Genomic DNA, 24,973 nt, shown 5'->3' on the forward strand with positions numbered 1-24,973 from the left:
ATCACCTTCAACAACTTCCTGGATTCCCAGTGTGCTTTGCATCTCTTTTCCTGCTGCTTGATGTGATGCAATCTCCATTTCTCAAGACTACATACCCATCATGCATTGCTTCCAGCAAGCAATTGTAATGTTACATTGTTCAGACATTGAGTTGTAGTTCAGAAGGCAGAGTTTGCAAGAGTGGTGATACAAGGAAGTGCATATTCTTAGGACTGAGTTAAGTTTGTGTCAGTGCATTGAGGAAGTACATCCTATGGACATGTTCAGTAAGTACGTTTTTAAACTTCTACATCGCTATGGTTATTAGGAGTGGGGTAGAACTTGGAAATTCAATATAAAAACACATATTTTTTTAAATTGTTTAAACACAGATACCCTTTAAGTGTATAACCCGACATTAAAGTATGTCATTTTATAGGCAGTCGTATTAAAACCTTTACACTATTTTTTTTTAGCTCCATGTTATCTGGTAATACCGGGAATACAAATAGAAAGCTTTAAGCTATCTGCTAACATCAGAGCCTCTTCTACATTCTCAGTACTTCAAAAGTGTCCAGAAGCTTAAAGTGGGAGCTTTATAATACAATCGCGTCTTGTTCTTGTGCTGATAGCATCTGGCAGCCTGTCAGCGAACAGCTTGGTGCTTCTTTGTAGTGGAAGGAGGTGGAAGATAGAGGTTAGGGTTTTCATCATTGTGCTGTCTGTATTTAAAGAGTGCAGGAAAAGTTAGATGTAGCTCTTGTTATTAAGGAACATGCAGATAACTGACAATCAGCAAAGGATAATTAACCTACCTGTTGAAATTTGGAAACGTGGGCTGAAGGGCCTGCATCTTATTTTTATATTACTGAGTATAGTAACAGGGCTACAAAATAATGTGAAAAGTAAACTTGTCTTGAGGGCGCCACAAAGGCTGATACTGGGGACCTCAACTTTTGGCAATACTAGTTGCCCCGCTGTCATGATGACCCTCTGTTTCAATACTTTAAGCCGTTGACCTGAAGCGAGCAGATAAAGACTTCTTACTTTTCTCAGATTCTCTTGATGCATACTTGTTTCATGTCACTGACTCAAAGTATTAAAGCCCAATGGATCAATATAATACTTAGGCAGCTAGCATTTTAATAAGGGCTTTAACTGGCTAACAGGGATTTTTAGGTCGATGTACAGGAAGATTTGAATGCCTCTTGTGATAGTCTGTGAATGCACCTTCAATTTCTGTTTCTGGACACGGGCAAAATCAGCCCTGCAGGATATATTGATGTCATCACTTGATGCATGGCAGGATACCATTCCAGCTATTTATATCTATAGTGTAAGGTTTCCATTTTAGGGTCTCATTGGGTGCCAACCATACTGTCTTAGGTGGAATTTGTTTGGATAATGTCGTTGTGGGATCACTTTAAACAATGTTCAAATGACTAATAGTGCACTCTTGCTATCAAAGTGAAGAGGAGTGTTAGAAAGCTTCACAATTTCATTTACAATACTTACTGTATGTTATTTGAAGCTTAACTTCGGCCAAAAATAACAAAACTCCCATTGAAAGTGACAATAAAAAGCACCTTCTGCTGCTATACTCAATTTCAGTCTGACGCTGTCCCTCACAGTACTTCTTCCCCATCTCAAGATGTTTTCAATCTTGCAGTTGAATGACACCCAGCATCATTCAGGCCACTTCCTCTGAGTCCAGGCTGTCATGGACCCACCCCCAGGGGTGGTGGCATGACACATCTTGGGCTCAGAATACAATTGCACTTGAGTGGCAATTGACATGTCATTACAAGAACACCTCATGGTGCATTATGGACTGAACCCTGCCACCTCTGGATAAAAAAATGACCCATAATGTCACTGGAGACCCTTAAAAAAAAGTATGTGTATATGTAATGTTTTTGTGCTAGGAACGAGGGGGATTTCAGAGAATGAGGAGAGGGGGCAGGGGTTTAAAAAACAAATTTCTGCTTTAAAAAGAACTTACAAACATCTAGTAAAAAGCCATTGATCAACCACTGACACTATCAATTAAACACTACAACTGTGCTAAAGCCAGAAAATTCCCTCTGTTATTTTTGAATCTTGCATAATCCACTGCAGCCAGATTTCAGAAAGCACCTTACAAGCCCATTGGTAGTCTACTTTCTGAAGCCTGTGCTGCGAAACCTTCCCTCCCTGCTTCTGTTTGAATCTGATAGATGCCTAGAGAAGCCTCTTACTGCCTTTTTTTCCCATTAGTGTTTTTATATGTGAGAAGACAACAAGGAGGCTTCATTGGGTGTGTTTGGGAATACATCACATGCACCACAAACTGGTGTTCTCAGATCATCCCCTGACTTTCAGGAGAAATTCAGATTCAGGTTTTACTGAAGAGGTTCCTGTAGGCTGTGCTGCTAGGAGACGTTGCTGATACAAAGAAATCAGATGTTTTTCCATACCAGCCATACCAGCTTGCTTTGATCCTCTGTATTGTAATAGGGGGTAAAACAATAGCCAGATTTCACCATGTGCTGTATTAAACAAATCAGACATCCACATATGTTTAACAGAATACAAAGTTACATCCACTCTGTTTTCAGCTAAACAGTTGCTCTGAGAATTCTATTTCCATTGTAGTGCTTTTAATTTAAAGTGGAACTAGACCAATTCATTGAATGTCTCCCACAACAGTTACTTCCAAGACATGCCAACTATCAAGATTGCCAGTGTGCTTATTTCAGCTCTCAACTGAACTTTCAAGCCCTCAAATGGCTGGTGTCATAGCTGATCACATGGGCAGCACCATGGCAGCTGCAATCCAAAGAGAGGCTAAGATGGCACCTTCCTTAGATGTAAAGAATAGAAAATTGTAGTTATTATTACATAGTATTTATATAGCGCCAACAGTTTGCGCAGCGCTTTACAATATAAGGAAGACATTACAATTACAATACAATTCAAGACAAGATGGTAAGGAGGGCATTTTAAAGATATTTGAAAGTGGTAGTTCCACTTTAAAATGTCTGTCAGTGCAAAACTTATTAAAAAAAAACAATACAGCACATTTCCCCATGTTTTATACCTTTAAACACTCTGCAAGAATAAACAACTGGCCATTGATCTGTCAGAAATTCATTCAGCTCCTAAGCGCTGTTGTGGTCTGACAGCCAAAAGTATTTGTGTGTGGTGTCAGCCCTTCCAGTTGTGTTTTGCTCAATTACTCAACCATTTCCCACAACATAGTCACAAAGGGGTCTATTAATAAAGGTTTTCACACAACTTTCACCCAGGATTCTCACATTTTCAAATGGAATACAATGTATTTATTATATACATTTACATAACTCTGACAATGTACCCAGCACTTTAAATGCACATTAGTCCATGCCCTCAAGACACTTACAATCTAAGGTTCCTATATCACATGCATACATACACACACACACACATACTAGGGCACATTTAGACAGGAGCCAAATAACCTACCAGCATGTTCTTGGGGTGTAGGAGGAAACTGGAGTACCCCCCACACATGCGCAGGGAGACCATGCAAACACCATGCAGAGAGTGTCCTGGCCTGGATTCAATCTGGGAACCCCAGTGCTGCAAGGCAGATGTGTAACCACGAAGGCACACCTTAGAAAAATATTTGAGTCATGAAAGAAAGATGGGGAATCTTGTGTAAATACCTTTTAAATAGACCATTAATTGTTCTGAAGTCCAATATAAGAACATGGGAGGCTAATTAGACTCCTTAAGGTAGCACAGCCAGAGTGCGGAAGACAGCTTTGAATTTCTTGCATGTTCAACTGGCTTTTTTTTTTTGCAAAGATTTAACTAAACACTTTCAAGGGTATATTTAAAGAAGAACTCCTGTGTTTTTGTTTTTTTTTATTATTCACCCTTGCAGTAGGGCACTACAAGGGTCAGCTGCTCGTTTGGGCCAGGGAAGAAAATAAAGGTATACTCACATGATCTTTGACGCATTTCAGGGGCACTCCCCCTTCATCATATGATTCTAATGAAGGGGGCTTGCCCCTGAAACGCGTAAATCCTAGCTGAATGTGGCCGGTGATGTGAACGGAGGCAGCCGTGGTACATAGTCGGGGCAAAATTATCCTGGGTTAACAGACAGTGTGGCCTCTACCCTGTTGACAAAGTGTGATCAAAATATTTGTTTGTGAGTACATATACTCTGAAGCCAGAGTCCTTGCTTTATCTTTTCAAATAAACAATTTTACACATGGAGGTGGCGCTCTGTTCCCTTTTGTTTTTTATGTTCATGATGGAAGCCCCAGAGCCTTGAATGAGCAGCCCCTCAAGATTGTGTGAAAAACTTTGAATCATTTAACAGCGGGTGGAGTGTTCTGATGGCAGTCATTAGCGCCAAGAGTTAACAAACTTTATGATCCTTGGCCCCGTCTGGCTGCTTGACCGGTCATCACAAGCTCTTCTTCCTGGGCTCTGGTGGTCTAGGGGCCTGTAACATCATCACATCTGATGCAGGTCCATTAGACATGAAGATGCCTAGGGACATTCCACAGGCAGAGTGAAGAGGGAGAATGGTGAGTGCCAACCGCCGCAGGACTGATGATTAGGTGAGTATATCTTCTGTATTCCGACCCCTAAACCAAATCGAACAGCGTTTTTTTTTCAAATTAACCCTTGAAAAAAAACAAACGTGGAGTTCTTCTTTAAAAGACCAAACAGGAGCAAATGAGAGAAGTTCATTGTTGGGAGTTTACAAGCACTCAACACTTTTGTTTTTGTTTTTATTGAAAGAACTCATTAGCATCTTCTTGCCTGTACATATTGTCCTCCCAATGACTGTGAAACAGCTTATCACGGATGAAGTAGTTCAGAAAGACTGCCTACAAGACCACCGTCATTCCACAAGTCTCTCATATCTACAGACTGGCCAAACCTTACAGTGTTTTCAGTGAATGAAAGGCCTTATGTTGCTGCTCCAAAGCCAGAAAGATGGTATCACTAGCTCATTTAATTGTGAAAGATTTTAATTATTGTTAATGGTTAGAAAAAAAAAAAGAAGGCTTTGCTCAGTCTTCTGAGACTTATTATGAAACTAATCCCCGTTGACAGTGTTATTTTCGTCTGGCAGCACGGACTTTCAGCACATAGATCAGATTTTGGTATGCTCATTCTTAACTATTGTCTTCATTTCAACATAGCAATATAGAGCACCTTGAGGTCTGATATTACATTGACTGGATTCAAACAGACAGCATATGCCAATTAAAAGGTGGTTAAGTGTTCCGCACAGTTCAAAGCACCCAACATTGTATGTAAGAAATCAAAGATGGAGTATATGAAGATAACACAGGATGGGGGGTGGGGGAAATAGCTCCTTTAGTTAATTAGCTTGTGGTTATCACATACTAATATAAACATAGAGAACTAAACAACATTACTATAGATTTTAATGGGATTTTTAAATTTCTAAATTCTGATAGTTGCACCTTAATTTTAAAGCTGAACTCTAAGCTAAACAGAATAAAATAATGGAGCTGTTTTAGATGTGGAAGAACTTATATCACTGTCCATCCATTTATGAGATGTGATCAGTTCTGCCACATAGCGTAGCCCTGTATATTAGAGCAGGAGACCTGATTTTTATATGCTAGTTAGAAGAGAACTGTGGCATAACCTTTTTATCCCATAGTTCTCTTTAGGGTCATGGGTGGACATATACTAACGTCCTCCTGTGACAAAAAGCTCAGTATATAGCAAGCTATTGCCCTATATATTCTGGGAGCGCCGCAGCTGGGACGGATCCCGACAATACTGTTGAGATCCACCCAGCTGGCTGATAGACAGTAGCCTCTGCCTATCTAGAGGCAGAGCCAGCTGTGCCTGCCACCTCCCTTGTCCGTTCCTCCAGTGAACACTGGAGGATAGGGGAGGGGAGAAGGGAATCCCTGCGGGGTGCGGTGACTGACAGTCATTGCTCTCTGCAGGGAGATGATCGGGAAGTGAGCGAGCGACGGTATGTGTCCGCTCACTTCCCAATCAAAAGAGCTGACGTGTGATAGTTTCAATGTCGCATGTCGGCTCTAACTATGAGGATGAGTGTAAATCACTCACCTCATAGTTCTCCTTTAAGTAACACTTACATATCTTGTACCAGCCTGTGATTGGACAGTGAAAGGAAAGCAGCAGATTGATGAGCTCATCTCTCTGTCACTTTGCTTTCTCCTCTTAACAGCATGTCCCTTTTTAGCACATGAGCACCGCAGCAACCCTGACTGGCTCCTTGTGCATCTTCTCCCTCCTCCAGTCTGTGGTTTGTTGTATAGGGGATTGCAAGAGGCTGTTACCAAATACAATTCAGGCATTTACACTGCTTGCATTTAAAACAATACATTTAAGAATGTATTAAATACAAAGCTGCAATAATCTGCATCTTATTTATCATCTTATTATCTATCTGGGGTTTAGCTTTAGCGAGTGACCCCCATTTGAAGCTGAGATTGTGCTTATTTGTGACCTTTGTAGCTTAGATAGTTGTGACTAGCACATCAGTGCATGTACTGTACTGTCTCACAACATGTGGTTGATTGAGCGTATCAGTGTTATGTTGTTCAATAGTGTGGTTGCTTTCAATGGAAAGATAATGACAAGTGTAGTGACGCGGCAATCCAGTGAAGAGAGAACTCAAGATTAAGATCAATTAAGACAGGTCAATTAAACATTGCATGTAACCTATCATTTAAATGCCTTGTAGACCGCCGCGGGTGAAAATCTGGTATTTCTTTCAGAGAGTAATTACGTGAAAATAATGAAAATAATGAAAGAAATGATCCGTACATAATGGATACATGCTGTATATCATAGTATCTGAGCATGAAGTATATTGTAGAAACCAGCCTTTCTCAACCAAGGTGCCGTTGCACCCTGGTTTGACTTTTGGCTTCCTCAGGGGTTCCTCCAAATTTTGTGGTAGTGGGACTGTGATAGTGAAGGGGTGAATGAAGATTGATGTGAAAGGGGGAACTCTAATATGAAAGAGAGGCTTCTGATGTGAAACAGGGGCGTCTGATGACAAAGGGGGGCTCCTGATGTGAAGGGGGGCTTCTGATGTGAAGGGGGGCTAATGATGTGGAGGGGGCTACTGATGCAAAGGGGGACTCTGATGTGAACGGGTGATCTTGATTTGGTGTGGGCACTTCGATGTGAAGGGGGAAACACATATTTTGTGTGTTTTTGCATGGGGTCCCCCTTAAAATCGATGACTCGGGTGCCTCAAGTTGTAGCATTGTTTAAGGGTGCCGTTTCTGAAAAAAAGGTTGACAAAAGCTGGTATGGTGGCATGGTGTTGCCCAGCGACCAATAACCTGTTTGGTTCAGACTGACTTCACATCCGTACATTTCTGTAACATGTGATCGACAGTGTTTCGAATTTCTGGAAGGTGTTGCTGGGACCTGCAAAAAATTGTCAAAAAGTTTCACAACTGCACAATGACTTATGGCTGATCACAACCTGCACAGTGGGGGGTCACATTAATCGGCTACCATGTTTATGGCTGATAGCACCAATATTTAGCTAATTGGCAGAGAGTTTTATAAGGAAAAGAGATTTCATTGGCCTATGGGGCACCACATCCCATTTTTCGAACTAATGTACAATGAATAAAGACAGATTTTTAAGGTAACCATTTGGATACCTTGAAGTGTATTTCTACTTTTGCAGTCAAATTTGAGAAAACTCCTCTATATGTCTGGTATGTCTATTCACAGAGCATACTAAAAAATTTTTTTTTTACCCTTTTAGATGTTTTGTTGCAGCAGGCAAAATGTCTGATTCCAGGTTTTTCTGAGCACCTTCATAGTGATCTGTCCTTATAGATATATTTGCTTTCTATGTCCCATCTGGGAGAATTTCACTCCCTATCCTAGAGAAAAAGCAACAAATAAGAGAAAATCTTACCCAAATGATGGGTTATCCCTCCCATTAGAAGATTTTCCCCTCACCTCCTGTTCCTGTGACAACATAAAGATTTAGGATTTCTCCTCACTTTCTGTACCGGAGACAATAGTTGTCTGGACCATTAGAGGGGTGAAACTCCCCAGTGGGAACACTATCCTAAACCCCAAAATTTGGCTTTATCTACACTTTAAAGCCCAACTATAACCAAATGCTTTTTGTTTATTAAGTATAGACAAGGGAATAGTAAATACTACAGGAGAGTTAGAGCCTCTGTCAGACTTTCATCGCCTCTGTGTTCATATCGGGGAGACAACTCTCCAACAAGGACACATTGTAATATCATGAGGGAGGTTAGAGCTTCTGACAATGTTTCTTATACTGTGTGTGCCTTCCTCTTTGTGACTCTCACCCCTGCATTTCCTGTATGGGTGTCACAGGGACAAGAAGTGGGGAAAATTTCCCTAATAAGGTCACAGGCAAAAATAAAATATAAAAAAATATTAAAGCTTCCCTACTGTTAGGGAACGTTATAAAAAATGTGGCCGGAGGCTTTACGTCTTTATTGCTGTCCAAGAACTGTTGGTTTTGCTGCAACCTGTGTACCCATTCGAGGCATATCCTCTACTGATAGGACGTGAGTATCCATCGGGGATACCGGCCATAAATAAAAACCTGACGAGGTCCCCCTTAATATTCCTACCAGACCTAAAGGGTCTGGTATCAATTAGGGAGGAAATTCCACGCCTTTTTTTTTACTTTGACGTTTAACAACAAAAGTTTATTCCGACTGACATTTGGAAAGAAATTCGTAAGCACGTTCGAATTCGTTATTTTTTTCATTTGGAAATTCGGATGCATCTGAATGTCCGAATTTCTGAAAATTCGCTAGAATTGCAATTCGGAAAGAAACAAATCGCACATATCTAGCATCAAGTATATAGCTCCTACTTATTACTGAATATCTACAGATCAGTTGCTTTGTGTGTCTGCGTGGGGATGACATCCCTTTCGTCCCATATAACTGATCTTTTTATTTGCTTTACCCAGATGACAAGCCCTTCCTCATTGTCATAAGAGACAACGTCATATATGGGATGTCTCTTAACCCAGAAGTATTGACCAATGATGCCATGGTGCCAATAGCCGGCATTCACAATGGGTATGATGTGGATTTTGATGACGAAGAGCAAATGCTGTATTGGATTGAACATCCAGTAAGTATCACATTTTTAAACACGTGCTGTTATACAATTATCATGACTCTTATATAATTATGTTTCCTAAATCCATATAACATTACAGACGTTTTGCAAACTAGTTAGAACTGAGGACATGTAAGGTATATGTAGCTGTTTTTTCAGTGGGGGTGATACTTTGTTATGGACAACAGACTTTCTGTAATCCAATGGAAGAGCACAGCAGTTTCGCAATTCTTAGGCTGGGTTTACACCTGAGCGTATTTTTTCAGCTCGTTTTTTAGCACGTTTTTCCGTTTAGTGAAACGCGCGTTTCACTGGCTGTTTGATTATTTTGTTAGTTTTTTTCCTTATTTTCTCTATTTTAAAACAACAAAAAAACTTCCCGCCGGCTCCACCCCCCTGTGACCCGGCCGCTCGCAAGGGATGGAACCCGGAAGTCGGCAGCCGCCGGAGGACACAGCGGGGATCGCGGACAAGGTAAGACCTACGCTGTATTCCCGAGTGTGGCTCCGGGGGAGCGCGTTGTTTGACACCACCCGTATTCCCGAGTGTGGCTCGGGGTTACCGCTTTGTTAACCCCGATCCACACTCTGGAATACCAATGGAAACGCGCGGAATAACGCCCCAAAGAAGCTCCTGTACTTCTTTGGGCGTAGGGCGTTTTTCAGCGCGTTCCAAGCCCATAGGCAATTATTGGTTTTCACATGTTGAGCGTTTTACAGTGCGTAGGAACGCTCTGTAAAACGCCCAGCTGTGAACCAGGCCTAAGTGTTTCAAAAGTTTGCAATTGAATTTCTTAAAATCTGCTTTGTTATAGAACTATGCACATGTTTTACCATATTGTTATCATGTGATTAATTTATTTAAGGATTGTACCAATTCAAATTGCAAAATGTATTTTTAAATGCAATTTAATTGTAGCAATCAAACTTGCTAAATATATTTTTAAATGCAGTTAGTATAAGTACCTGACTCTTGAGATCAGCTTTCTGTAAACCCCTAGTGGAGCAGACTGGAAGAGGGTCAATACTACCAGCCAATCAGGCTCTGACAGCATGATGACTGGAAGAGAGAGTATTGTGCTAGCTCATCACTGTGGTGCTGTGTCATCATTGTCCAGTCAGCAGGCTGCTCTTGACCAAACTGTGCTGATACTGCTTTGGAGGTCAAGTACCTGAATGTATTGTCTGGATAAGCGATTTTCAACTTTTTTTCCAGTAATGGCACCCTTTAAAAGTATGCAAAATCTCAAGGCACCCCAGTCTAAAATAAAAAAAAAAACATGAGGTCTCGACAAAATCCATACTGGACCCTTATCCAAAATAGAAGTCTGATATAGATTTTAAGGGGTGGAACCTATGCAAAAACACAAAATAAGTGGGATTTCCCCTTCACAATAAGAGTCACCTTCACATCAAATCCCTCTTCAGGGTCATACCCTCCCTTTCACATTAGAGTTCCCCCCTTCACATCAGAAGCCCTCCTTCACATCAGAAGCACCCTTTCACAGCACACAACCCCATTTACATCAGGAGCCCTCCTCACATCAGAATTTCCCCTTCACATCAGAGTTCTCCATTCACATAAGAGTTCTTCCTTTCATGTTAGAGTTGACCTTTCACAGCAGAAGCCCTCATTTCCATCAGGAGCCCTCCTCACATCATAATTTCCCCTTCACATCAGAGTTTCCCCTTCCCGTCGTTCCCTCTTCACATCAGAGTTCCCCCTTCACATCACAGTTCCTCCTTCACATGAGAGTTCCTCCTTCCCATCAGGGTTTCCCCTTCACATCAGAGTTTCCCCTTGCCATCAGAGTTCCCCCTTCACACTAGAAGCCTTCTCCTCTACTGGTTTAGTGTCAATCATTCACATGGTAATGGCAGCATGCACTATAGAAAGGCATGACACTGAAAATTCAAGGTAGGCTGGCTGAGGAAGCCAGAAGGCACCCTGGTTGAGAAAGGTTGGTCTTGATCTCATAACTGGCTGCACAGAGTTAGAAATGCCTTGCCAGATATGTATTTTTATACCAATGTGTATTCAGCTAATTACTTGAAGTTAATCTTGAAGTTTGTTTAACAGAAAAGGTTTGCACAGCAGTATGGATGTTCCCCTTAAGTTTTTCTTTCCTGCTTCCAGGGTGAAATTCACAGAGTGAAGTCAGATGGGACAAACAGAACCGTTTTTGCTCCAGCGGTTGTCATGGGCACTCCTATTGGCCTGGCCTTAGACTGGATTTCTGGAAATTTATATTACACAAATCCTGCAACTCAGTCAATTGAGGTAACAACCATACAAGGCAAAAAGAAACAAAACAATAGTATTTCATCAGAGCTAATGTTATATGTTAGTTAAAAAATACAAATCTAAACAATTCTGTAGCTCTTTTTTCCATGCCTAAAATTTTAAATTTAGAGAAGAACTCGGGGATTTTAAAAAACTTTCCCATGCAGTGGGGCTCCCCCTGCACTGCAGAGGTTAAGTGCTTGTCTTGTCTAGGGGGCTCAAATAAATCAGATACACTCACCTCATCCCCAGTCCTGCCAGGCCGCCAAACTGCTCCCCGCAGCGTCTTCTCCCTGGGCTTTGGTGGTCAAAGGGTCACTGACATCATCACATCCTATGCTTGTCCATTGACTTGCATTAGGTGCGAGGAACATTCCACAGCAAGAGCAGAAGGGGAGAGAGGTGAGTGGTCTCCGCCGCAGGATTGAGGATTGGGAGTGTATCTTCTTTTTTTCCGTTCCCTAGACCAAAATGAGCAGTTAACCCTTGCCGTGTGAGGGCAGCCCCACTGTGAGGGTCATTTTTTCCTTTACCCAGAGTTCTTCTTTAAGGTTTGTTGGACTTGACATTCCATGATATTCCATGATGGATAGATAAGATCAGTTATAGACAATATGGCTGTTAGTGCATTATGATTGTTACATTTAACAACACATTTAGTGAAGAAGTTGTTGAATCCACTTGGCATCCCTGAAAAAATAGATATTTGTTATTTTGCTCTCGAAAGTGATGAGTGTATGTTCTTTTTTGAAATTTTAGGTTTTAAAACTTCGTGGAGAAATAAAATATAGAAAGACCGTTATTACTAATGATGGAACCACTACTGGGGCCGGACGTCCCATGGGAATCACTGTTGACCCAGCCAGAGGGTGAGCTCTATGGAAAACCACAAACCAGCAAAAATGGTTCAAAGCTTTCCATTATCACCTATTTTATTATGTACACACTTGATTTTGCAGCAGTTGGAGGCTGCATTCCTAACACTTGTGGATCCAAAAGCATTGACTGCGCTGAGCGTGATGTGTCCCTATTGGAGAGATTTCCCCTCACTTTCTGTCTTGGTGACCACTGACACCAGGACAGGAAGTGAGGGTAAATCTCCCCAAAAATCTGACAGACAGTCCAACACTTCCCCTCTCTTTTAATAATGAAAATAATTCCTCTCAGTGTAACCAGCACTGTTTTTTTTATTTCCTTGACGGGGAATTAGAAGTTAGAATCATTATATGGGGTCTATTCACAAAAGGGTAAAGGGTTTGGAGAAGGCAGGAGAAGTGAACAATCTAGGACAACATAGCTGAAGTGGAAAGTGAGATGAATTGGAGAATTTTTCCAAATCAGCTATTTTGTCCTAGATTGTTCACTTCTCCTGCTTCCTCCAAACTCTTCACCCCTTTAGTGAATAGACCCCACAGTGTGGTAAATGGTGAATTTTTATTAGGAACTGCATTTTTCTGAGCTTGCCTAGTGTGAGGCCATAGTATAAGGACGTAGTTGCCAAGCCAGCAGTTAAGAAAGCAGAGCTGGCTCTACATTGTACACCATTGGTGTCCAACCGGCCAGGGAACTGAAGAAAATATTCTTTAGAGTTGCTGGTTTGGTTTGTTTCTTTCATACAGTCTATACTTTTTGTATTTCTTTCACAGTCTATATTTTATGTGTTCTCCATCCCTTTTCTCTTTTTATGTTTTTTCCTCTAATATTTTATAATATAACTTGCTAAGAGAAATATGACATGTTTATGGGGGCTGCAGGAAGTGCATATGTAAAGGTATTCATTTCTAAAGGGGCTATAGTAGTAGTGATCTCAAGCAGGCTCATGTAGTGTATCTCCAGTTTATGAATATAAGCAGAGGATAAGTCACCAGCACACCAATGTATCTTCATGCAAAAACATCTTTATTGACATTTAAACCAAAATATCAAGAGTTGTGATTTTTCGAGACGTTGTAAGGTCCCTTCATCAGGCGATGTCATCACATTGCCTCATGAAGGGACCCTGTGAAGTCTCGACACATCAAAACATCACTACAACTTTTGTTATTTACGTGTCAATAAAGATAAAGACACATTGGGGTGCTGGTGACTTATCTTCTGCTTGTATTCATGCGGCGCCATCCGCAAGTTACCACATCATCCACAAGCAGAAGATGGAGATATATCGGTCAGGTCTGCAGTGGGATGTCTACATGATCCAGTCTATATCTCCTAAAGCATGTTCCCCATCTCCAACAACTCCAATGGGATGTCCACAGTCTCTGAGCATTTCTTGTTGCCTGCCTGCAGTCTCCAACAGCTATCTGTAGCATTAAATTATCTGAATATTATATGTGGCCTTTTCATGATGTTGGGGGCTGCATTTCAGGCCCCCTATGTCAAGCAAGTTGACCACCACTGTTCTACACTCTTATATAAATATCATATTCCTGGAGGGTAAACCCCCGTCTGCTTTCATGGAAGTGACTACGTAACATGTGGTCAACCAATTTGAAGGATTTTATTTATTGCCCTCCTAAAAATATATAAATATATATATTTTAGACAGTTTATGATGTTGTGTTATAAGGTTTACTGTACCTTTTTTGGACGAAGTAGTTTCTTAATAATCTCATTTGTTTTGTAGAAAGATGTACTGGACGGATCAGGGCACTGAAAGTGGAGTCCCACCAAAAATTGCCAGTGCGCACATGGATGGCTCCAATCCAGCTATCCTATTTACCACCAATCTGGACCATGTGGAGTTTATAACAATTGACATTACTGAGCAAAAACTTTACTGGGCCGTGACTGGAAATGGAGTGGTAATTATGTATTTAGTTACATATTTTAATTAGCAATGCTCTTGAATAATTTTTGGTGCTTGAAACCTGGCACAACAGGTGAGGCCTGTGACTTTTGGAACACAAAAGAGGGTAAAATAAAATACTGTTATCCAAGTATCCTTATATCTAATTTATCTATAACAATACAGCTTACTTTATTACTTAGCATGTATCTACCTGAACCCTTAAAGTATTTATAAATACAAGAATAAAATGTAATGTATGGCAGCTTACCAATCCTTAGATGTTATGGCTTAATTTTTTGGGTGGCCTTCCTCCTATCTTCCCTTCTGTTCTCCTGTCTTCTCTTCTTTTTAGGGTTTGCATACACTTTAAGACTTAACCTAAACCGTAAAATGATTTGAAAATAGGAGGACCCTAAACGGATAGAAGAGAAGTAAGCTTCTCCCTATAGTCCCCTGTACAGGAAGTGAGAGCTCAGTTTTAGTGAAGTGTCCTAAGAGGTATGATTTCTTAGGTTTTTTTCCCTCATCAAGAAAGAAGATTTTATAACCATTACTTTTTCTCTCTTTTTCCTTTTTACTCAGTTTGGGCTTTTGTTCCTTCTGGAAAGTCTTTGAGCCATTTTCTAGAAACATTCAAAAGAAATCTGTGAGAATAGAAACATGGCATCTGCTCAGTTAGTGAACTTGATGGACATATCTTTTTTCCCCCGCATAGGTCATAGGCAAATGCATAGGGTTATACATAATAACTTTCAGAATCTCAGGTTTGGATTTTGTTGATTTAACAGAATTATAACTGATCTTTTAGATTGAAAGAGGAAATATGGATGGCACAAACCGAATAACTATAGTGCAGCACCTCTCGCACCCCTGGGGAATAGCTGTCTTTGAGAACTTCCTTTATTACACGGACCGTGATTATGAAGCCATTGAGCGGGTGGACAAATCCACAGGATCTAACAAAGTAGTGATTAGAGACAATGTATCAGGGCTCAAGTGTCTGCGTGTCCACTACAGAGACAGTGAGTATTTACAAATTGTTATAAAGAATTTATTTACAGTGTATATATTAATGCAGTAACGGTGAGCTTCTTGTTATATGGACTCTTCCTATTCTAATCAGTTGAAATGATATTGAGGGGTTTACTTTTTATTCTTATTTCCTTATTAAAAAGTGTTCTTATCATACTTTTAATAGTTTTGGATAACAGGAAGGCCCCTTTCACATGGGTGCCGTCCGTTCTGTCCTAGACGGATCCCATGCTGAATCAAACCAGAACAGGGATGGATGTCACACATGTGACATTGTTGTCTGTTCCGTCTCTATCTTGGGATGGGGAAAAATGGACCCATGTAATCACTATAAGTAAACGGATCTAAACAGATGTACGTTTATATCTGCCCAGTAAACGCGGACTTGCACACAACTTTTTGCTTTTGGTTTAATGAACCTAAATGGACCCGACAGTTAGAGAATATAGGCAGACGCACATCTGCCCACAGGAATATATTGCAGTCTATTTTAACCTGTGTAATGACCGTGTGAAAGGGGCATGACTGAAACACCTTCAGAGCTAACATTTTAGGCATGCTGTTCATATGGCTTGTCAATAAACTTTTGAAGTCTTTATTTTATTTCTGGATCTGTTGATTATTGAAACTATTATTTTGATCAAAACTTTTTTTGTGAATAGTTTTAAAACTGTTGTGGTTGACTTCCACCCACAAAAAAGAGAGCTCTGGTGTGCATGCTTTAGTGATTGGGCAAGTGTACTACCAGTATTTTAAAAGTCTTGGTTATTCAATAATTATTGACCAAGAACCTTTGCTTTTCTTACCTGCCTTGGTGTTACCATCAGGCAGTAGGTATACTACATACCAAAGCTCCTGCATGATAGAGAATTAGTTTTAATTTTTCTGAGCTCTCCTTAAAAGATCCCCGGAATAGCAGTGGAAGTGAGGACTATTCTCCATCCTCACCACTGTGCCCCAAAGGCCCCTCCACCGCAGCTCTACACCATTTCTTTACATGTTTGTGGACCATTATACCTTCATGCACTTAGAAGTCAGGTCCATTGTGTGGTGACTTATTCATGTGCTTCACAGATTGTGTTTTATTTACAAAGAAAGTGGATTTTTTTGTCTTTAATGTTGCACATATTTTTGTCCTTTATTTTATATTCAGAAACAACAGGCAATTCCAATGGCTGCAGCAATAATCCAGACACCTGCCAACAGTTTTGCTTGCCAAAGCCCAGTGCCCAGTTTTCCTGTGCCTGCGCCACTGGATTCCGCCTGAGTGCTGACAACAGAACCTGCACACCGTATAACTCATTTATTGTAGTGTCTATGTTGACTGCAATAAAGGGGTTCAGCTTGGAAACTACGGATCATTCCGAAGCGATGGTGCCAATGGCTGGTCGAGGTAGGCCACATGATGTGTGGAACTTTACAGGAAATGTGTGCTTAGGGAAAAACAGAGATGGTTTTTCCAGAAAAAGTAGTAAAACCATTAGATTGACACGACTACCAGGCAACAAGCATTTTGTGGAGATGATCAGCCATGGCCATGTTTCTTTCAGCATAAGTTTCCTTTAAAGTGCAAATTAAAAGACTTAAAGGCTAAGTTTACTTTCATGTAGCCATTTCTCATTAATGTTGATATACCCTGTTTCCCTGAAAATAAGACCTACCCCGATAATAAGACCAAGTACTATTTTTTGGAATTGCTAAAATATAAGACCTACCCCGAAAATAAGACCTAGTTGTGACCATTCCCAGGGCCGGTGGTGGCATAAGGGTGAACTTGAAGAGCCACGGGAGAGAATCGGCGGTGCCAACGAAGCCAGCGCTAGAGGAAGCGAGGCGGCACCGGAGGGAGCAGAGCCGCATAAGCCGATGCCTCCTCTATAGTGCCGCCTCCTGTCACAGGCGGAGTGATACCAAATGCACTCCGCCTGTGAGGAATCTATAGTGAAAGTGCGCTTCGCTCATCCTGGCCAGCGATTGGTCACCAAATTGCTCTTGGAAAGGGACGTCACCCCTGATTAGCCTGAGCACCATATTCTTGACTTTTCCATTTTGGATTATTTAATTTGGATTTGCATTAATTTTGGATTGTTGTACATTAAAAAAAAAAATAAGACCTCCCCCGAAAATAAGACCTGGTGTGTTTTTTTTGACCCCCCAAAAATATAAGACAGTGTCTTATTTTCGGGGAAACACGGTATATACAGATTATTAGCAGTTTTGTTTTTTCACAGGTCGTAACGCTCTCCATGTAGATGTCCATATGCCATCTGGTTTTATTTACTGGTGTGACTTCAGCAGCACAACACCTGCATACAATGGCATCCGACGTGTCAAGCCCAATGGCTCTTACTTCAGAAATGTTGTCACGGGTGGTATTGGGAGAAATGGAATTCGAGGCATCGCTGTTGATTGGGTCGCAGGTAGGTGGAACAGAATTCTACAGTAATGTTGCTGTCTTTACAGCTTACTGTTAGGCAGATATAAAACAAAAACACAAACTAATGCATCATGTATTCCTTAAAAAAATAGTTAATTGTATTTTCAAATTGAAATTAAAATACAGTGTAAGTACCTGAATTTGCTTGATATCAGCCTCTTGCAGTCCTTGTTCAAATAAAGTATCACTTTCACACTTGGGCTTTCACCCAAGTGTGAAAGTGATAAGGTACATATAAGGGAGCTTGTTTACCTGCCCACTCATTTGCATTCTGTCCTTCCAGTCCTGAGATTTACACAGCTTTACCGCACCGCTTACCTCTGTCAGACAGGGAAGAGGCCTGATTTTAATCTGCTGCAGATCAGCAATGCTTCAAGGATCTCAGCCTGTGACTAGGCAGTAAAAGGAGAAGCAGCAGACTCATAAGCTCATGTCTCTGTCCCTTTGCTTTCTCCCCCTTTCAGCAAATTATTTGCACTGTAGTACAACTGACTTGCTGCTTGTGCTGCTTCTCCCTCTGTCAGCTTGAGTTAGGCTGTACAGGAACAGCAAGAGACTGATACCAAGCCATGTGTCTTTTACATTTACCTGGAGGTCAGCTTTAAACTCGTCTTGACAATGTGTAATTTTTGCCTTTCTTTTTAATTGTACAGTCATACAGTATAAGATATTTGTCTATTTCAGCTTGTTCTCTTTCTTTGCCTAGGAAACCTTTATTTTACCAATGCTTTTCAGACGGAAACATTCATCGAAGTTGTGCGCCTTAATTTCACTTATTATCGCCGAATCCTAATGAAAACTACGGTGGACATGCCAAGGCACATTGTGGTAGATCCAAAAAATCGATACCTCTTTTGGGCAGATTATGGTCAAAGTCCCAAGATTGAGCGAGCTTTCCTGGACTGCACCAACAGAACAGTTCTGGTGTCGGAGGGCATTGTTACACCAAGAGGCTTAGCCGTGGATCGCAATGATGGATATGTCTATTGGGTTGATGATTCTTTGGATATGATTGCAAGAGTTAAAATAGAAGGCGGTGATACACAAATTGTGAGATATGGCAACCGCTACCCAACTCCTTATGGGATTACTGTATTTGAAAACACTATCATCTGGGTGGATAGGAACTTAAAAAAAGTGTTTCAAGCTAGTAAAGATCCTAGTAACAATGAGCAACCAACTGTTCTTAGAGACAACATAAACCTGCTCAGAGATGTTACGGTGTTCAATAGTGGCTATCAGCCTGTGTCCGCCCAGGAAATCAACAATAATCCATGTCTGGTGAACAATGGGGGCTGTGCACATTTCTGCTTTGCTATGCCTGGCACACAGACACGGAAATGTGGATGTGCTTTTGGGGCCCTCAGCAGTGATGGAACACGATGCGTGATCTCTACAGATGATTATTTGATCTATGCAATGGAGGGCTCCATTAACAGTCTATCCTTAAACCCTGAGGATCACAGTCTTCCTTTCTCTAGGGTCACTTCCCCCAGGATATCAATAGCTTTGGATTTTGACAGCCTAGATAACAGAATATACTACACTCGAAGTGCAGGAGCTGGACAAAGTGAAATTCGCTACTTTACCCTTTCAGCATTGAATCGACACACCACAGTGGCATCAGGTAAGCTAAGTATATACAGTATGTGTGTGTGTATATATATACATACACACAATCTTTGCTGTGCCAGTTTATTTTTAATACAAGATAAAGGATTTTTTATTACTATTCTTATTAGTACTGTGAGTTAGCTTAAGAGACAGCTTAACAAAGGTGTGTATTTAGAAGCTGTTTGCCTGCTTGGAACTGCAGAGTGAGCCCTCAGGTAAGGGATGTGTCCCTAATCTGTGTAAGCCATAGGTTCTTTTGATCAAAAAAGCCTGTTTTTCATTCTTTAGCACAGTAATAACCCAACATATTTTACATTTTTAGACTTGGGAGCTCCGGATGGGATAGCATTTGACTGGATCCATAAAAGAATTTACTACAGTGACTACCTAAACCAGACCATTAGCTCTATGGCATTAAATGGATCTGATCGCACTGTGATTGCTCGTGTACCTCGACCTAGAGCCATCATGTTGGACCCATGTAGAGGGTAAGGGTTATGTACTGAGGTACAGAAAAATACATATTTTATATCTCAGCATCAAACCTCTCTCAGCTTTCTCGTGTTAGAACCACTTCACTAAATCCCTCACTCCACCACAAAATCTCTGGATCTCTAAAAAACGTGACCAGAGGGATAGACACCACAATGTGAGTCTCTTCCATTCTGCTGAAGTTTCTTTTGGTAGTAATGATGCTGTAAACTTTCTTTTGAATAAAGGGAGAAGACAAATGTTAACCATAGGTATTTGTAGAGATTGAAACAGTCAGTGGTTAGCAGAGAAAGCACGTCCAAGTGAAATCTCCCTTTATTTGGTATCGGGTTGTATTTTAAAGTCTCTAAGCTAACAAGTATCCCTTTCATGGAGAAGAGTTTCTGCTAATAGTTTTTCACTTTTTGTAAACATTTAGATTGAATATTTTGTAAAGTGCTGCACAAACTATTGGCGCTATAATTAGTAACAATGGTTTTAGGTCAATCTTCTTTGTTTTTTTTTTTATTACTGTTAGTGAAGTTTGTTACCTGATGTCTTCTATCTGATTTGTTAAACCCAATCTTTGTTTTACAAGTAAACATTTAATAATTGACAAAGAATTCATAAAGCACTATGGGCTGGCTAAAGGGACAGAACATTAGAGCAGCTTGCTTTACATGGAAAGACCATTTCTGCGAGTAATAATGACTGACCGGCACATTTAAGCCCTAACTCCAGACATTTTTTAAATCTTGGATGAAATGTGGAAGAGTTAAAATTTCTGTCAGGCTTTTATTTCTATCTGTGATGCCATTGGGGAGTCCTTACCTCTTGTGTTTGTGACACCTGTACCTGTTGTCACTCAGACAGGAAATCACAGACAGCAATATCAATGTTATCAAATCTTCTAACCCTTCCCCTCTCTACTAAAATAGTTTTTGTCATTGTCATTAAAATGTTGCGCCTCAAGTTGGAGCTTTTAACATTAGTGTTTTTTAACTGTATTTCTGTTCATAACTGTCAAAAGTGCAATGCTTTTAATGTATATGTTATAACATAGTTTCTGTATTCTGTGCATTAGTTACATGTACTGGACAGATTGGGGAGCAAACGCTAAGATAGAGCGAGCAACCCTTGGAGGCAATTTCCGCACAGCCATTGTGAACACAAGTGTGGTATGGCCGAATGGACTGACCTTGGATTACGAAGAGGAGAGGATTTACTGGGCTGATGCAAGTTTGTATGTACTATCACCTCTCACAGGGCTCTATCTAACGTTATATTATGTCTTAACCCATTCTCTTTCTGATTTTATTGCACCTAATGAGTTGTATCACAAAGTATGTAACAACTTTTTATACTATAATACCAAATAAGTAATTATTGAGAAATGTCAAGTAAAACTCAAGTTTTACTTCATTATTGTCTACGTAAGTAACCTTAGCTATTGTTCTTGTATCCCCTTTTTCAGATTAGGGGAAGGGATCACATATTTCATCAGACATGTTATAAATTCCAGTGAGCACAGCCATGGCAAACAGTGAAAGCCCTTTAAAACCTTTCATCAGATGTAAAGGGAGGCTGCCACTGGTCGCCTACACAATTCTCTAATTAAATGTTTACTATAGAATAGTAGTGTAATCCAGTACCAATGCTTCTCTTTCTAGCTAGCAGTCTACCAAGTGGATCTCTATCTGACAGAGTTAACTTCCACAGCTGACTTAGGTCTTACAGGTCCTTATAAAACAGTATCACTTTTTGTAGTTAATTTATGACAATATCTGGAGAGAATATACAGTATTCAAATTATTTAGTAAGGCAGCATAAGGAGAATTGGGGATGTATAAAATGCGTAGAATCCATAGAACAATAACTTTTGTCAGAAAACTTGAAATATAACATCAGCTTGGTTACTATTGTTTAATAAAGGCAATGTGCACAATACCAATCCTGTCTTCAGTCGCTTTCTAAGCTCGTACATGTTGCATATTTTCTCATGTAGTCTATATGTGTAGTCTAATATAAAAAAAAAACCCTCAAATATATATATTTTTCCCTTAACAGACAGAAAATAGAACGATGCTCTTTAACAGGTGCAAACCGAGAAGTTGTGGTTGGCACAGCCATTTATCCGTTTGCTATGACACTCTATGACCAGCACATTTACTGGACTGACTGGAACACAAGAAGCATCTACCGGGCCAATAAACATGATGGGTCAGATCAGATTATTATGGTGCAGAACCTTCCTCAGCGTCCCATGGATATTCACATCTTGGCTAAAAGCAAGCAGCAGCAATGTGCCAGTCCATGTGATCAATTCAATGGTGGCTGCAGTCACATCTGTGCTCCAGGTATGCTATATAGCCAGGGCATTCAGTAGCCAGTAATATCAAAGCAAGCCAGAAACTTATGAATGCTATGACCCAATCTGGTCTTAACCGAAGGCCAAAGTATTTCCATACTCAATAACTGATTGTTGCACAAAACAAACATACAAACATGTTTTGATGATAAACTGACTCTTTGGAGTATGAAAAGTTGTATTGCCATACAGTACAGGTTTCATCATCGCTAGTGACTGGATGAGATGTGATATATTAAACAATTTTTTTTATCTCTGAGGGCAGAGAGATCATGGGGTTGATTTACTAACCTTATAAACACACCACGAACATGTATACACCTCTGTAGTGTGTTCCCTCCCAGCATGATCTATGGGTGGAATCTAAACACCTTTGCAGTGTGTACACACCCAGCAGGTGTGTTGTGCAAAGCCCTGCATGAATTGCAAGGTGATGTTGTGTAGATTAGCTCTATGTTGTGTTGCTTGCGTTGATGAATGCAGGAATGTAAATGCATGAGTTAACCATTTTTGTCTAAACTGTGAAGAAGCATTATATATGCATCATGTGCATGATTTTTCCATATATGGCATTAGTGGAAATATGCTTTTAGAGACTTTTTGATTGATAAATACGTTTTGCTGTGTGAAAATCACACGCACCTGGTGCGTGCGTGTGTTTAGGTTAGTAAATCACCCCCCATGAGTCATACATGGAACAGAGGATGTACAAGTTGAGTGATCTGATCTATGTGTTGGGGATATTTATGCTAAACTGCTTGAATGATTTAAAACTGCTTGAGTAGTATGAGAGCAGGGCCGGCGCTAGCGCAAGGCAACATGGGCACTTGCCTTACGGCGCCAGGGAACAGGGCCGAAAATTGCCAGTTGGCCGCCCGGCATAAGTCCGGCTCCGGCCGTCCGATCGAGACCAGTGTGGGCTGCCGCTGCGGGCGGCATCTGAAGGACGAGTCCCCGCCGGCCGCAGCGGCGCTGACCTGTGCAGTCTCAGTGATAGTCTCAGTCTGTCTCGTCCTTGGCTACGTCAGTGAGTGACGTAAGTGGCCCCGCCCCTAGTTCCCCTGGCCGCTCAGCTGCATGTGAAGGAGCGAGGGGTGCAGGAGGTGGAGCAACGGCGGTGTCATCCTGGAGGCGACAGCGACATGTTAAGGGACTCGGGAGCCGCCCGGAGCACGGGGGGGACTTCAGCCGCTTCGGTTGTCTGTTTTCTCTTCTCCTCCACCCGGAAAGTTCGCCGCTAATGGGACCTGGCACTGGCAGCGAAGACACAGGATGACATGGGGGCACAGGGTGACATGGGGGCACAGGATGGCATGGAGACACAGGATGACATGAAGACAGGATAACATCGACACTCAGGATGATATGGGGCACAGAAGATGGGACCATGGGAGACGCGGCCCCGGCCAGCGGAGGCTCCAGCAAGATGCTTCGGTGGCTGGAGGAAGAAGAGGCATGTCCTGAAAGCAGGCTGTGGAGCTGCAGGTAAGAGGAACAGCATGTGTGCACGGAAAGGCACCCTCCACAGCCCATCATATATCCTGCACAGCCCACCTTAGAGTCTCTGTGCAAGGTCTATGGTGGGCTCTGGGGGGGTCTCTGGTGGAGTTTGCAGGGACTCAGGGGGGCAGTGCAAGATCTATGGTGGGATGTGCAGGGTCTATGGTGGTCTCAGCCTGACACCCTGCAGAGCCCATTAGAGATCCTTTACAGCCCATCTGAGACCCCGGCTTCCCTGCAACACTAAGGCCTCATTCACACTGCTTAGCGTTGGCCCATACACATCCGTGTGGGTGTAGGTGTCCGTGCTCGGATGCAGATAGGATCCATCCTGTCTGCGTATTAGTATGGACATCCGCACCCGTGCAAATGTGCAGTTCAGTTGAGCATACGGCCGCGTCCTCCCATAGAGAAGAACAGGCTGCTGCCTACAAATCACACGCAGCAGCCTGTATTTCCCGGAAACGGCCCGATACGTCCGTGAACTTCCCACAAATCTGTATTCTGAATTGCGTTTTATATAATGTATTATTGCTGGGATTTGTGCACTTTAAAAAACCACAAATAGTTTTTTGCTATCTTTCTCTGTAAAAGATAAATAAGTTAAACGATCACTTTAAGCATCATAGCCATTAAAGCTTAATGGAGCACAGATATAATGTATGCTGTATGGGGATGTTGGAGTGGTGTGTGTGTGCGTGCGTGCGTGCGTGCGTGCGGGGGGGTGGGGAGGGGCGGGTCAAAATGCACCTTCGCCTGAGTTGGCAAAAATCCTTGCACCGGCCCTGTATGAGAGTAACTTTTTTGTCAGTCTTCATTGGCAGCACAATGGCTTAACCACTTTAGTTCTCTCACCTTTATATCGCTAATGGATCAGAGCAGTTACATTTCAACTACGGGTTTGTTTAATTGGCCTTGCCATTACTTGTAAGTTTAGAGCAGGATCACATTAAATCTTACACAGGAATTCTTCTTATCCCAGTGGGCAATGGGAACAGCACAGAGTGAAGTGAAGGTAAGTATAGGCAGCTGCAGGGTGGGCATTAAATTTACCCTGCATGGGAAAAGCACCAGTATACCTTAGGTCTTTGCCATGAACATGTAGTTTGTAAATTCATTATTTGAACTAGCAATATCTTAGTATGTATTTATTTTATATGGGATTATTTTATCAAAACAATGTTTGTAAGTCTACAAACATTGTTTTGATTGCAAACCAGCATGCAGCTGTAGTGCAGTTTTGTGTAGTAATATGTTAGTATGGCATTTGTTTTTGAATAGGTTTATGGTCAAGATTCTTTTGTACTATGTAACATAACTTATTTCATAAAGCAGAATAAAATTTAAAAAAAGGCAA

At 41.3% G+C, this 24,973-nt stretch overlaps 1 protein-coding gene across 2 annotated transcripts in view; it reads left to right on the forward strand.

Annotated features, from left to right (window-relative positions):
* Window positions 1–24,973, forward strand: part of LRP2 (LDL receptor related protein 2) — a 138,500-nt gene that overhangs the window by 53,246 nt on the left and 60,281 nt on the right. For both annotated transcript variants that reach the window (XR_001941840.1, XM_018568553.1), the window contains exons 28-38: window positions 8,969–9,135; window positions 11,260–11,403; window positions 12,166–12,275; window positions 14,030–14,207; window positions 15,003–15,216; window positions 16,380–16,619; window positions 17,458–17,646; window positions 18,370–19,290; window positions 19,600–19,765; window positions 20,833–20,991; window positions 21,816–22,105. Coding sequence is in view for 1 of the 2 variants with exons in the window: in XM_018568553.1 (XP_018424055.1) it covers window positions 8,969–9,135; window positions 11,260–11,403; window positions 12,166–12,275; window positions 14,030–14,207; window positions 15,003–15,216; window positions 16,380–16,619; window positions 17,458–17,646; window positions 18,370–19,290; window positions 19,600–19,765; window positions 20,833–20,991; window positions 21,816–22,105 (2,778 nt within the window). In the remaining variant the exon portion in view is untranslated. The remainder of the gene's footprint in view (window positions 1–8,968; window positions 9,136–11,259; window positions 11,404–12,165; window positions 12,276–14,029; window positions 14,208–15,002; window positions 15,217–16,379; window positions 16,620–17,457; window positions 17,647–18,369; window positions 19,291–19,599; window positions 19,766–20,832; window positions 20,992–21,815; window positions 22,106–24,973) is intronic.

This window comes from Nanorana parkeri, unplaced genomic scaffold (genome assembly GCF_000935625.1).
Source record: "Nanorana parkeri isolate BGI_ZX_2015 unplaced genomic scaffold, ASM93562v1 scaffold1206, whole genome shotgun sequence".
Classification (NCBI taxonomy): domain Eukaryota; kingdom Metazoa; phylum Chordata; class Amphibia; order Anura; family Dicroglossidae; genus Nanorana; species Nanorana parkeri.